The 15,127-nt window shown below is 41.5% G+C and overlaps 1 protein-coding gene across 3 annotated transcripts; it reads left to right on the forward strand.

Annotated features, from left to right (window-relative positions):
- The first annotated feature begins 87 nt into the window (after positions 1-87).
- On the forward strand, positions 88-14,780 carry LOC124879475 (catenin beta-1-like). 3 transcript variants are annotated; one of them, XM_047384073.1, is made up of 17 exons: positions 88-245; positions 1,208-1,257; positions 2,984-3,208; positions 3,355-3,605; positions 3,721-3,959; positions 5,688-5,889; positions 6,016-6,160; positions 6,290-6,393; positions 9,138-9,272; positions 9,375-9,578; positions 9,658-9,816; positions 11,488-11,607; positions 11,725-11,875; positions 11,957-12,078; positions 13,155-13,215; positions 13,537-13,732; positions 13,834-14,780. In XM_047384073.1, exons 2-16 carry the CDS (start codon positions 1,245-1,247, stop codon positions 13,725-13,727), a joined length of 2,322 nt encoding a protein of 773 aa, XP_047240029.1. In that variant the 5' UTR covers positions 88-245; positions 1,208-1,244; the 3' UTR covers positions 13,728-13,732; positions 13,834-14,780. The 3 variants fall into 3 exon arrangements, with proteins under 3 accessions (XP_047240029.1, XP_047240032.1, XP_047240031.1); XM_047384076.1 differs by having other exon boundaries at positions 2,984-3,193; XM_047384075.1 differs by lacking the exon at positions 88-245 and adding an exon at positions 876-1,127.
- Positions 14,781-15,127: the final 347 nt, after the last annotated feature.

A 15,127-nucleotide genomic window follows, 5' to 3' on the forward strand; every position in this document is an offset into this window, starting at 1 on the left:
ATGCAAAAAACGTATTCTGACGAGACGCTCTACTTTTTGAAGCGCGGAAGAATACTGTGATTTCGCCTTCTTCGCCATCTTGATGTTCGACTCCATTGGCGGAAGCAACATCTTCGACTGAGCAGCAAGCGGGTGCGGTTTGGACTAGGACGTGTGGTTCACCTAGCAGTCCTTTTACTATTTTCAGCCAAGAGAAAGGAAACAATTCGGCCCGAGAGAAACAACGGAGGAGCCGCTCCACTCTGGTAAAGACCGCATGTTTAGCGCAGACGTCGCACGGCGTGTCAGTTGCATGCTTTAGTCAAGAAAATCATCTTCGGTCGACCATGGAGGGGGGCTCCGGTGGGGTTTTCTGACTCGGCTGGCAGCAGCACAGCAGGTTTCCTACGGTGGCGCCTGGATCTACTTTTCGCACGTCTCGGCTGGCTAAGCTAATCAAATCTGAATTAAATATTTCGAGGTTTTCCCCCCAGTGTCACGGTTCCTGTATTTAAAAACAAGATTCTTCAGGAAAGCTAGCCACTGGTCACACTGACTGCGCCTCAGAGAAGAAGCTTGTTGCTAGGTGTCTCAGTCACTCAGCTTTGATTGTTTATGTTAGCTAGCTAGCGGGCTAACTAACGGTGAGGATAGCTACGCACGTTAGGTGGCTAATTCTTAAAAGCGTTCCCGTTTTTCGGCACGCTGACTAAAACTCACTATTGATTTAACAGTCGTGGTTAGGGGGTTTATCACTCGGTGTCGGTTAGTCTGCTTGTTATTCTCTCAGTTTGAGACTTCATGAGACAGGAGGAGTCGTATAAGTGATTGCGGGCAGAGGGGGGTTGTGTCTCATTGGAAACCCAAGCTTCGAGGTCGGAACTTGGCCGTGGTAGGGGGGGGGGGAGAAATATGCCTTTGATGTCGAATGCCGCTGAATGGTGAATTGTGTTCGTGCTGGCCTGGAAATACCCACCGCTTCGCTCTCTCGGTTTGAGGTGGAGACTCGGCATTTACCCCCCACCTTTCTCATCTACGTTAACTAGTCAAACAAGCTGTGGAAGACCTGGTGAAGGTAGCGCAGCAAAAAAAAAAAAAAAAAAAAAAACCAGCAGACGGCGGTTTACTTACCCAAACACCACGAACTGGTTAGGTTTTGACAAATATGACCTTAAGTTGATACTGTGTTTTCTTACTTTTACGTGTTCTACTTTTCTCCTTTTTTCAGACATATTTGCTGTTCGGGCTGAGGGCAGGCAAGAACAATGGCTACCCAGTGTGAGTATTCTTAGTGTTTTTTTTTTTTTTTTCATATCCAGTGTTGTTGTGGCTCGATTTGTACTTTCATTAGTTACTGTAACGTTTGATGCATTGTGGAATTTTGGGTTGATCCCAACATATATTAAAACACGTTTTTCTTTATGATTACTTTATGGTACAAGGCACATAGCAAAGAAAAACATGCTGTTAGTGCTTTAAAATATTTTATTCCGTATTATTAATTTTTACCAGTTGCATTCTTTAATCCTTCTAAATCTTGATCTTTGGTTAGATTATTGCAGAGCACATGCAGTAATGGGACTTGTTCAGACCTGGCATTATCATGTGCTGACTCAGTTCAAAGTTTACAGAGTAAAGCCTGACCATTCTCACCTGGTATTAGCACCAGTCTTGAGCGATCAGATAACTGGTACCCACTTTATTTGCAAATGAACATGGAGGTCACATTTTTCCATTTCTCTTCCATGTTTTACAAGTCAACCTATTCTTAATGCCTAAAAACATACTTAAACAGATCTGGCTTTATCAAATTTTTATCAAATTCTTCCAAAGGACCCTCACAGGCATCTTTAAACATTCCTAGTTAAAAATGCACCCTGACTCTGCTCATTATCTTTGTATATTGGAGAAGTGATAATAGTCATTATTTAACTTTTTAACCATTTTTTTCTGGTGGTTCCAGTTAATTGTGTGCAGACAAACCAAACAGTTTATAAACTAGGTGTCCCAATATTTAATCACTAGTGTTATAGCAGCATGCTCCACTGTTTTGTTGTCTGCCATACATTGAGCATGTCACATCAAACAGCTGCAGTGACCAATAGGGTTGGACTTTCACTGTGAACTGGTCTTAAAGGGGAAAGCTTTACGATTGTTGGGGAAAACCCCAAAGTTGTTTGGCCAAGTTCACAAATTTTATGATGAATACAGTGGACCCCATTTTAATTGTGAAATTCTAGTCACATTTGTGTTGTTTATTCAGGCTTAAAAACTCTTGATGATTTCATGTTTATCTATGTAGCCCAATAGGCTACAATGTGCCAGTAGTAGCTGAGAATAAATGTATAAATTTACAGAACTCAGTGTTATCACACAGATGCTAAAGATTTCAACCCGTAAAAGCTTTTAAAAAGCAAACTTGTAAATGGGTTCATAAAGATAAGGTCCATATACTATCATTGCAACTCATAGATGTCCCTTCTACATACAAATATGTTTCTAGTAGAGCATTAGTTGGTTTTCCTGGCTTGTATTCCACAGTGTTCAGTTTTCTTAGGTGTGATTTAAACGATGTCCTCTGTGTGATTAGAAGTTATTCATTGGGACAAATTCCATAAGAGATCCTAATGTTGGGCCAGAAAAACATGAACCACCTTCCTCAAGGTTGAGGAGTGTGCTCGTAGTTAGATGAGAAAACCAGAATTGCAGCCTCCGCAGTAATTTATCTCAAAGGTGTTCAAGAAGGTTCAGGTCAGGACTCTGTGCAGGCCGGTGAAATTTCTCCATGCCAAACTGTATTCACCTGCAGCCATGGAAGTGATTGGAATACCAGAGTTCATTGATTTGGTGGCGTGACCCAATACGTCTGGCAATATCGCGTGTTTTTTTGCACAAACAAACCATGTTAACATAACGAAATTATCAAGCCAGTCAGGCGATGTTTAAAATTAGTGGTTAGAATTTGTGCCACTTATGTCTTATTTTCTTTCTTCTGCCCATGTAGCTGATCTGATGGAGTTGGACATGGCTATGGGTGACAGCAAGGTTGCTGTGAGTCAGTGGCAGCAGCAGTCCTATCTAGATTCAGGAATCCAGTCTGGCGTCACCACCACAGCACCATCTCTGAGTGGCAAAGGGAACCCCGAAGCTGAAGAAGATGATCCAACTCTGTATGACTGGGAGTTTAACCAGCCCTTCACTCCTGAGGGTACAGGTATGAGATACAAAGGTAGCTGAGCTCGAACAATTTGGTGAACATGTAGATATGTTGAACTTAGGAAAATAATGATTCATGAAAGTAAAGATTTCTTGACCACACACCAAAAATCTTAGTGTTTTCTTCTCATATTTATAACTTTCTACTATTTTTTCCAGACATAGAAGGTTATGCCATGACCCGAGCCCAGCGTGTGCGCGCTGCTATGTTCCCTGAGACTTTAGAAGAGGGCATTCAGATCCTGCCCACCCAGCTGGATTCCACCCATCCAACAGCAGTCCAGCGTCTGGCAGAGCCCTCTCAGATGCTAAAGCATGCTGTGGTTAACCTGATTAACTATCAAGATGATGCTGAACTGGCCACTCGGGCCATACCGGAGCTCACCAAACTGCTCAATGATGAGGACCAGGTCTGTAAACAAACAATTATTACTGAACCCCTGATTACCTGAGTAACTTATTAAAAAGTTCTTTTTAATTTATATATCCAGTGTTTCACCATTCTTAATAAAACTCTTGTTTTAGGTTGTTGTAAACAAAGCTGCTGTAATGGTGCATCAGTTGTCAAAGAAAGAGGCATCACGTCACGCCCTCATGCGTTCGCCACAAATGGTTTCAGCAGTTGTTCGTGCCATGCAAAACACCAATGATGTGGAGACGGCTCGCTGCTCTGCTGGCACCCTGCACAACCTTTCCCATCATCGTGAGGGGCTCCTTGCAATATTCAAATCCGGAGGCATTCCTGCTCTGGTCAAGATGCTGGGGTAAGAGATGTGAAGGGTTGAGCTGCTTTTTTTTATGCTGTTGCTGATTTCTATTTTATTAGAAACGTTGACCTGCGGTTACAGATTTCTATCTGTTTTTGCTTTAGGAAATATAATAACAGGAAAAATGTGTGTGGTTTTATTTTGTGAGCTTTAGTTAATTGAGATGGACTCATTAGAGGGAGAGCAGTAGCTCTAAAACAGGGTTTTATACAATCTGCACCCTGATTGAATCAGACGCCTCATGTTGTGACAAAATGGTTTCCTTTTGAAATAGCGCTATTATATCTGTGTCTTCTCCGACTTCATTTCTAACACCTCGCCGAAACGAAAGAGTTAACTTGCCTATTCTAGTAGCAGTGACCACACTGAAGAGTGTTGTTTTTGTTATTATGACTTGTTAGAGCTCAGGTGTGGTGTGCTCACTAATTTGAAAACACAGTCTCGCGTTTCTGACAGGGGGTGCAGTGGTCAAGATTTATGGAGATAAAAAATTAGCAGATTCCAGTTAGCGATTTTTAGCTGAATCTCTAGTTTTAAAACGGAAAGTGGGCCCAGCCCAGTATCAATGTCTGACCAGATACTGAGGCCATTCCTGGATTTGATATTGGGAAGAGTCCAGATATCCAGGCTCCATGCTCTTTTGGTCATGTTTTGCTGGATTATTCACTAATCTAAATTATGTATTTATTAGATTTGCCAGATTACTGAAACTTTAGATATACAGTCAGGCTTGCCACAGTAGGCTGCCAGTGGACAACCTCGATGCTCCATGCTTATTTTATTGTTTAGCGTGAATAAACAAAACATGACAACTACGTTTGTGTTGCAAACACTTGAGAGGTCAAATATTTGTCGGATTGTTGCAGTAAAATGACTGTAAGCATGGCAGCGGATATTCAGTGTACTGGTAATAGTTGCTAGTTCCATCTTTTTTATTTCTGCTGACTGTATTGTTGCTGTCCTGCTTCTTGCTTTTGTGAATTGATTCACACATCTGCTGTTCCCAGTTTGAAAAATGAGCCTTTTTCAGATCTACTCTTTGTATTGTGTTCTGTTGTGTGTGCATTGTAGAGCAATTTCCAAAGTCCCCCTCCCCAACCTATTCTGTAGTGTAAAGTATAGGTGAGCAGGGTATGTGGAAAAATGGTGACGTAAAAGTTTCACACAGACTGCTGAACATCTCAGGTGTTTGTTTAAAAGAAGCTATAAAAGGCCTAAACTTGCAGCCAAAACACCTGGCTACATGACAAGTTAAGACCTGTTGGACGGAGCACCTGTGTTTGTCTTCTCTCCTGTGTCACGCTACTGTGTCTGGAGTGCAAGTTGGAATTCTGAGATCAGAGGGATTACCACATTTATGTGATAATAAAGTGTTGCTCTGACGTTGCTCTGATTGTTTTTCTGCCTTTTTCATGCTGCTCTGACTGGGTGGATAGACATATCTACTGCACTTATAAGCAACATGTTGGTACTGCAGTAATGGTTTTAAGTTAAATAGTCAAAGTATCTGATTTGACTAAATTATGTAATTGCTGCAGGCTAAACAAAGAGTTTCATGCAGAACACGAGTGTCTGAATGTGTAAGGCAGTGTTTTGCAGCATAAATTACAATTAGCATTTAAAAATGCATTTTCTTAATACGTGATGCTTCTTGTGATGACAACATGAAATGTTTTCCGCTCCCAATCCAAACCCAGTTTACCTTTTTTTTTTTTTGTCTTTCAGCTCACCAGTGGACAGTGTTTTGTTCTATGCCATCACTACACTCCACAACCTGTTACTGCACCAGGAAGGGGCCAAAATGGCGGTGCGCCTAGCTGGAGGACTGCAAAAGATGGTAGCCCTGTTGTCCAACACAAACGTCAAGTTCTTGGCAATCACTACTGACTGTCTGCAGATCCTGGCATATGGCAATCAGGAAAGCAAGGTACATGAAGATCTGTTTGTTTATATGCAGATTTTTAATTGAATAGGAAAAAAGTACCTTTTGTATTTGCTTACAGCCTCTTGCTTGTAACAATATGTAATACTCTTAAAACCATCTTTGTTTTAGCTGATTATTCTGGCCAGCGGTGGACCTCAAGCTCTGGTCAACATCATGAGGACTTTCACATATGAGAAACTGCTGTGGACCACAAGCAGAGTGCTAAAAGTGCTCTCTGTCTGCTCAAGCAACAAACCTGCCATTGTAGAAGCTGGTATTTACGACCGAAATTAAACGGAAAGATTATCACAAAACCAGTGCATAGGTTTAGGCAGTGTACATTGTGGATTGAAGGTATGATTTTGATTAATTATGTGATCTTGTCATTTGTTCAACTCTCTAGGTGGGATGCAAGCTTTGGGTCTTCATCTCACAGACCCCAGCCAGCGTCTGGTTCAGAACTGCCTCTGGACTCTGAGGAATCTTTCAGATGCTGCCACTAAACAGGTACTGACCTTTGTACGTTATTCAGTAGATGCACCAAAAACGGCTGCTGATTTGAGTAGGTCGATTTTACATTTGACGTGTCCTGGCTAGTGACCAGTCGGGTAAAACAAAAAATCTGATCTTTTTCTGATCCGTGATCTTACCAAATATAAGCCCTACGTGGTCGAACTGACAACAGTGCTGTCGGTATGGAGGTTGCTCACTAAGGGAAGAAGCCTCGGCTATTTTGTAATGTTTAAGACGACGTCCGAGGAATGAAAAAAGGTGTAAGAAGCTTCTCGAAAGAAGGTTTATGGAGACTTTTTGACTTTACTTTCAGTCACAACAAGTAGTTGGAAATCGGCAAAAGTTCTGGTCTTTGTTTTTTATCCTTTCCTAAAAAGTGCAGTTTTGTCCATCATGAAGCAATTTCCTTGAAACATGAAATTCTTCCTATAAATATAATATTTACAGCAGGTTATGGTTTTCTAGATCTGTTCTCTACGACATAAAACCCTTTAAACCAATACTTGCAGTAGGTTGTGTATACATGTTAGTGCAGTGCAAAGTACTTCCAGTGACAATATCTTTACTTTATGTTCAATTGACCTCCAAATAGCCCAGCAGGCTCAACAGACGGAAAAGGAGAACATTAGAACAATTAAGCTTGTTTACAAATGTGTCTATCTGATGCATTGTTGATTAAAACGCGTTCGTCATTCAGTAAAGTTATTTGAGGTGGGTAGAGTTGCCAGACATTGTACTTTAGTAAGAGTAGCATTACTTAAAAATATTACTCAAATTGAAGTAAAAAGTACCATCTAGAAAAACTGTTTCTAAAAGTACATTATTTCCAAAAACTAACTCAAGTAAATGTAACTAGTCACTACCCCCCTCTGGACATGAAAAATTAAGAGCACAGTTACAGAACGGAATCTGCATAAATAATAATACATATGCTTTTTTTGATGAGCACGAGACAAAATATAAATTGGAAAAAAATAAGCATGCACTGGGGCGGTTCACAGCCGAGTGTGAAGCGGCTGGGATGAAGATCAGCTCCTCCAAGTCCGAGGCCATGGTTCTCAACAGGAAAAGGGTGGCTTGTCCTCTTCAGGTTGGAGGAGAGTTCCTGCCTCAAGTGGAGGAGTTTAAGTATCTCGGGGTCTTGTTCACGAGTGAGGGAAGAATGGAGCGGGAGATCGACAGACGGATCGGTGCGGCTGCCGCAGTAATGGGGTTGCTGTGCCAGTCCGTTGTGGTGAAGAGAGAGCTGAGCCGAAAAGCGAAGCTCTCGATTTACCGGTCGGTCTACATTCCTACCCTCACCTATGGCCATGAACTTTGGGTCATGACCGAAAGAACAAGATCCTGGATACAAGCGGCTGAAATGAGCTTCCTCTGTAGGGTGGCCGGGCACTCCCTTAGAGATAGGGTGAGGAGCTCGGCCATCTGGGAGGGGCTCAGAGTAGAGCCGCTGCTCCTCCACATCGAGAGGAGCCAGTTGAGGTGGCTCGGGCATCTATACCGGATGCCTCCTGGACGCCTTCCTCGGGAGGTGTTCCAGGCACGTCCCACCGGGAGGAGGCCCAGGGGACGGCCCAGGACACGCTGGAGGGACTATGTCTCTCAACTGGCCTGGGAACGCCTTGGGCTCCCCCTGGAGGAACTGGAGGAGACGTCTAGGGAGAGGGATGTCTGGGTGTCTCTGCTGAGTCTGCCGTGACCCGGTCCTGGATAAAGCGGAAGACGACGAGTACAAATTTGGTTACTACAGGAAATACGCACAGATACTATAACTATTGTAATCACTGATCTACAGTCATATTCAGTAAATTGGAACATTATTGAAAGGTTTATTTCAGCAACTCAATTCACTGAGACTTGTGTAGATTAATTACACCCAGACTGATGTTTTCAGGCCTTTATTTCTGCTGATTATGATGGGACGGCTAATGAAAACATGACATTCGAGATTAGAATATTACATCAGAGTAAAAGGTACTTTTAATGTGACAAATAAGCCTTATCGAAACACATATTCCAATTTACTGAATATGACTGTTTTTGATATAAACATAATAATTATATTTTCATTTGGTCCAAAAAAGGAAAAAGTTAATGTGCTGTAATCTGTGTTGTAAAGGAGTAGAGGGAATGTTTTTGTGCTAAATGTTTTTGGATCAGATACCTCTGTCCTAGAAGCTCATTTTCATTCAGCTTTTCATCCTTTCAATGATGCAGACAGAAGCAGCTTTGTGACGTTTTTGCGACATTTATTTCACTATGATGCATTTTTAACGGCTGTTTTAAATATATGCAGAAAATCTAAAGAACTAGTTTATTTAGAGTTCTTAAAAAAAATAAAAAATCTGAGCACGGCGTGCCGGTAGAGCATGCAATCCATGTACGGAGGCCTCGGTCCTCGAAGCAGCCATCCCGGGTTCGACTTCCGACCCCGGAGAACAAAGCTGCATGTCTTCCCCGTCTCTCCACCTCATTTACTGTCTGCCAACTTTGGAAAAATTACCAAAAATAAAGGCCACTAGTGCCAGAAAAGAATGTGGTAAAATATCAGCAGGTCTGAGTTGGTGCAGAATTGTTGTTCAGAAATCACCCATTAAAATCTCTGACGCAACTCTAATATTTAGTTTAGCATAAATCTGTGATTTAAAAAAATCACTAGTAGAGTTTGAGCTCAGTTTGTAATAAGAAAATATTAACTTGTAAGAAGAAAAGTTACATTCATTTATTCTTGTCTGTAGGAAGGGATGGAGGGTCTCCTGGGTACCTTGGTCCAGCTGTTGGGCAGTGATGACATCAATGTGGTGACATGTGCTGCTGGTATCCTCTCTAACCTGACCTGCAACAATTACAGTAACAAACTCATGGTTTGCCAGGTATGTACTGTGTAACCACGTAGGTCATGCGCCTTTAAGTCTTACTGGGATGCCAACTTGTTTTGTTGATCTGTGACATTAACGTGGGGGTGGTCTTTTTAGGTTGGTGGCATTGAGGCTTTGGTGCGAACTGTGCTCCGAGCCGGCGACAGAGAGGACATCACAGAGCCGGCTGTGTGTGCCCTGCGTCACCTGACCTCTCGCCACCAGGATGCAGAGATGGCCCAGAATGCAGTGCGCCTCCACTACGGCCTGCCTGTGGTTGTTAAGCTGCTGCACCCACCATCCCACTGGCCACTAATCAAGGTAATTTTCTTTGACACTTTCATCAATCACTCAAACTACATTCATTCATTTTAAAAAGTACAATTCATCTTTTGTTTAGGCAACAGTTGGTCTTATTCGCAACCTGGCCCTGTGCCCGGCTAACCACAGCGCTCTGCGGGAGCAGGGTGCTATCCCCCGACTCGTCCAACTACTCGTCCGTGCACATCAGGACACCCAGAGGCGCACAAGCATGGGGGGGAACCAGCAGCAATTTGTGGTATGGAGCTTGATGTATTTTTCTAATATTTAGACTTCTTTCTTTTCCTGTTTGTTGGTCTACAGGTCCTTCTCAAAATATTAGCATATTGTGATAAAGTTCATTATTTTCCATAATGTCATGATGAAAATTTAACATTCATATATTTTAGATTCATTGCACACTAACTGAAATATTTCAGGTCTTTTATTGTCTTAATACGGATGATTTTGGCATACAGCTCATGAAAACCCAAAATTCCTATCTCACAAAATTAGCATATCATTAAAAGGGTCTCTAAACGAGCTATGAACCTAATCATCTGAATCAACGAGTTAACTCTAAACACCTGCAAAAGATTCCTGAGGCCTTTAAAACTCCCAGCCTGGTTCATCACTCAAAACCCCAATCATGGGTAAGACTGCCGACCTGACTGCTGTCCAGAAGGCCACTATTGACACCATCAAGCAAGAGGGTAAGACACAGAAAGAAATTTCTGAACGAATAGGCTGTTCCCAGAGTGCTGTATCAAGGCACCTCAGTGGGAAGTCTGTGGGAAGGAAAAAGTGTGGCAGAAAACGCTGCACAACGAGAAGAGGTGACCGGACCCTGAGGAAGATAGTGGAGAAGGGCCGATTCCAGACCTTGGGGGACCTGCGGAAGCAGTGGACTGAGTCTGGAGTAGAAACATCCAGAGCCACGGTGCACAGGCGTGTGCAGGAAATGGGCTACAGGTGCCGCATTCCCCAGACCTGGGCTACAGAGAAGCAGCACTGGACTGTTGCTCAGTGGTCCAAAGTACTTTTTGCGGATGAAAGCAAATTCTGCATGTCATTCGGAAATCAAGGTGCCAGAGTCTGGAGGAAGACTGGGGAGAAGGAAATGCCAAAATGCCAGAAGTCCAGTGTCAAGTTCCCACAGTCAGTGATGGTCTGGGGTGCCGTGTCAGCTGCTGGTGTTGGTCCACTGTGTTTTATCAAGGGCAGGGTCAATGCAGCTAGCTATCAGGAGATTTTGGAGCACTTCATGCTTCCATCTGCTGAAAAGCTTTATGGAGATGAAGATTTCATTTTTCAGCACGACCTGGCACCTGCTCACAGTGCCAAAACCACTGGTAAATGGTTTACTGACCATGGTATCACTGTGCTCAATTGGCCTGCCAACTCTCCTGACCTGAACCCCATAGAGAATCTGTGGGATATTGTGAAGAGAACGTTGAGAGACTCAAGACCCAACACTCTGGATGAGCTAAAGGCCGCTATCGAAGCATCCTGGGCCTCCATAAGACCTCAGCAGTGCCACAGGCTGATTGCCTCCATGCCACGCCTCATTGAAGCAGTCATTTCTGCAAAAGGATTCCCGACCAAGTATTGAGTGCATAACTGTACATGATTATTTGAAGGTTGACGTTTTTTGTATTAAAAACACTTTTCTTTTATTGGTCGGATGAAATATGCTAATTTTGTGAGATAGGAATTTTGGGTTTTCATGAGCTGTATGCCAAAATCATCCATATTAAGACAATAAAAGACCTGAAATATTTCAGTTAGTGTGCAATGTATCTAAAATATATGAATGTTAAATTTTCATCATTACATTATAGAAAATAATGAACTTTATCACAATATGCTAATATTTTGAGAAGGACCTGTATGTATTTGACTCTCTTTTCCAACCCTTGAACACATCCAGGAGGGTGTGCGTATGGAGGAAATAGTTGAAGGATGCACAGGAGCTCTGCACATTCTAGCCCGGGATGTCCACAACAGGATTGTGATCAGAGGGCTCAACACCATTCCACTATTTGTCCAGGTAGAACCACAGAACATCTGTGACATATGTGAAGAACTAAATCTGGGGATTATCATGATTTGTTTTTCACTTTCAGAATAGTGAGTAGCTCTTATTTTCTCTTGCTCTTGTATCCAGTTGTTGTATTCTCCAGTGGAAAATATCCAGCGTGTTGCAGCAGGTGTGCTGTGTGAACTGGCGCAGGACAAGGAAGCCGCCGAGGCTATTGAAGCTGAGGGGGCCACTGCACCTCTCACCGAGCTGCTGCATTCTCGTAACGAGGGCGTTGGTGAGTACACAAAGAGATGCAGCTTACCCTCTTGTTCTGTTTTTTTAGTCGCTTGATTTGTTTTCTTCCTTTCTCCTTTAGCAACCTATGCTGCAGCTGTCCTGTTCCGCATGTCTGAAGATAAACCCCAGGACTACAAGAAACGTCTCTCGGTGGAGCTGACCAGCTCTCTGTTCAGAACTGAGCCCATGGCCTGGAATGATGTATGTCCACATACTGACTAATTAATAATCAAAAAGAAACTACATACTCTGATGAATCTGAGCAGACTACACAAAGTTAATGGAACAAGCAGAAGGAAGCTTACTGGAACTGTGTTACATTCTTCTGAGCCATTAAATGGCTAGAAGGAAGAAGAAGGCTTAGGATTCACATCATTTCTTACATTATATATAAAAGTGAAAGTTAAATTTTTCTCCTCAAAGTAGCTCTTTTTTATTTATTTATTTATTTCAGTAATGACTTCACGTAGTTATCGTTTGCACTACTTCTAAAATGCAGTGCAACAAGGAGGCGGGGATAGTTCAAAATCTTTGTATTGAGGTTGTTTTAAAAATTTCTAAGCAGTTAATATCTTATTTGCTGTAGGTTACTCTCTTGGCGGCTTCATTTATTTTAAGTTTAGATTAGTTGGTCATGAAGGATGAAGCAACAGCCAGACCTCCACCAGTGTAAAGTGGACGTCCACCATCTGAAACTTCAGTCTCATAAATGTCACAGTAGAAGGAAAACAGAGGCAGTGCACCACCAGCGATCTTCCTGTGAAACACGTACTAAGAACGGAAAGTGTGAACTGTTTCCGGTCAGAGAAACTGGTGAACAAATAAAGTGGCGCTAAAATTTGAAAAACAGCACTTTAACATTTTTTGGGGGTTTTACACCATTTTTAGGGGTTTTAACTTGTACATCAGTTTCTCTAACAGAAAGTGAGTTATATGATCCATTCTCGGTGTACGTTTCAGCTTCTGGTGAAGGTTTAAAGGTACATGCTATAGCTTTTACATAAAGTGACGTTTTTTTCAGGTTGAAGTTGGTTGATTTAAGATGGTAGAAGTCCGTTTTAGTCTCAGGTCCTCTTAGAACCACAGGAACCTGCAGAACTAAGTAATCTAGATTTATACTAAAAGAAGATGGTTGCAGAATGAGCTACTGTAGGTAACATAGTTGCTTACATCCTTAAACTTCATAGATTCTGAACTATCCCTTTTATTGTATATTGTGGTTATTTAGAAATATTTGTCTAAATAACCAAATATCTAATCAGTGTTTGGTTCTTTAGACTGGAGACCTTGGGCTGGATATGACGGCACAGGGAGACCCGTTGGCTTTCAGGCAAGATGGTGAGTTTAAACCTTTTTATGAGCTTTGATCTTGTCTTTGTTCCGGATGTTGTCTGCATGCCTTAAAGCCATTTAAGATTTTTTTTTTTAATGCACTGAAAGTAACTGCGCTTTTGTTTCTGCACTGAGGCTTCTCTCTTTCAGCATTGAACTGCACAGGAAAAAATACCTGTGAGTTTATATATATCCAATAACTAAGAGGTTAAACCTACTGTGCATCCTTCCTGACAAATGAAAAAATTTAAGCATTAAAGTAGCAGAACCGTAACATAATTTAGTATCATTGTATTGAACATTTTGGATGTTATTTTTCTTTCTCAGACGGAGCATATCGGGCGTACCCAGCAGCCTATGGCCAGGACGCTCTGTTAGACCCCATGATGGAAGGTGCAGACTACCATACTGACGCCCTGCCCGACCTGGGTCACCATACTGATCCTTTGCCGGACCTCGGCCACACCCAGGAACTGATGGACAGCAACCAGCTGGCCTGGTTTGACACCGACCTGTAGGATTGGTGAGATAGACTACCGATCTTTTAGGTCATCCGTTTGGGTTTTAAGAATCATGTATGGGTAGCAGCCTATTAACTACATCTTGTCCTATGTTTTCTTGCAGTCATTTTCCAATAGAACCTGCATCGTGACTGTCCTGTATTGTCTGAAGCAGCATTACGATTGCCCTGTAGCTTGTTAAAGGTAAAGAGAAGAAAAAATGGGGTCTTTGGGAAGTGCCTGACACAAGAAAAAAAAACAAAGATGGTTGCCACAGGATTGTTTGAGCATGTTGAAGCGGGGGGGGGGGGGAGGAGAATATCCAAGTATCAAAGAAATCACACAATGGAGGTTTAAGAGCAGGTTATCTTATTTGGATGAATGCACATGTGGTTGATCTTAAAAGTGTGAAACACATGTTTTAGCCTTGCTTGTGTTAGATTTTTTGGTTTCTACTTTTCTTATTCTATTTTTTATTTCTTTTTGTAATACTCATGTTATGGTACTGACCCAGCTTGCCTTCGCACTATTGATTCTCATTTTCTCTTCAATGCTAATCATTTGTATTTTTTTTTTAAGAACGTATATTACACGTAGTGTTAAGTTATAGTGATATTATACAATGTTCCTTTGGTTATGGTCGAATGTGTAGAACACTAATAATCAGTTGAAATGTACTCTGACTTAAAGTGTAACATTGTGTAGTTTTTTTTTTTATATAATCTCAGAAATGGAGAATTATGCACTCTTAATATGTGCTTGTTTAAGCATAAACATATGTCAGTGTCAAATGTTCTAAATAGGGAAATGGGTGAAATTGAGGGTGGGATGGGGATAAATCTACAAACAAGTGTTTTATATACAGTATCACTGGTAGGTTAACAACTATTTTGTATGCCATCATTGGATGTCTGATAGGAAAAAAACAAACGCTATTGTTGGTGGTCTGACAAAACCCACATTTTATGTCCTATCAATGGTAGCTAGGTTGACAAACGGTTGTAGTCCTGCTGTGTTTATTTTGAAGACGAAGTTATAACACGGCTGAACAATAAAAAGCATTTTATTTCATCCAGTCTTTGTCCCGTGTCTTCTGTTTTAGCTTGACATAAGGTTCAGTCCCATGATTTTCATTTTAAACCAGATGTGAAAAATACTCTTTATGACTTAGTAATGATGATGCATTTAAACCTTCGTGACCATTTTCCTACATTAAAATTAATGTTTACATGATCTACAAATTTTATGATTTTCTGAACGTCTCAAAGCTAGTAGTTGGTTTTTGTTCTATAAGGTTTTAGGATCTTTGCCAGATTAATTTCAGCATTTCATTGAATTATGTTTTCAATTTAGTTTTTTTCTGAGGTGGAGACAAAAATTATTCCTACTGCTATGAATTATTTTTTTCAATTGTAGTC

This window comes from Girardinichthys multiradiatus, chromosome 13 (genome assembly GCF_021462225.1).
Source record: "Girardinichthys multiradiatus isolate DD_20200921_A chromosome 13, DD_fGirMul_XY1, whole genome shotgun sequence".
In the NCBI taxonomy this organism is placed as follows: Eukaryota; Metazoa; Chordata; class Actinopteri; order Cyprinodontiformes; family Goodeidae; genus Girardinichthys; species Girardinichthys multiradiatus.

Coding starts and splice junctions, on each gene's coding strand:
- LOC124879475 (XM_047384073.1), top strand. Junction 6,394..9,137: donor CAGATGCTGCCACTAAACAG/GTACTGACCTTT, acceptor TCTTGTCTGTAG/GAAGGGATGGAGGGTCTCCT. Junction 9,817..11,487: donor GGAACCAGCAGCAATTTGTG/GTATGGAGCTTG, acceptor GAACACATCCAG/GAGGGTGTGCGTATGGAGGA.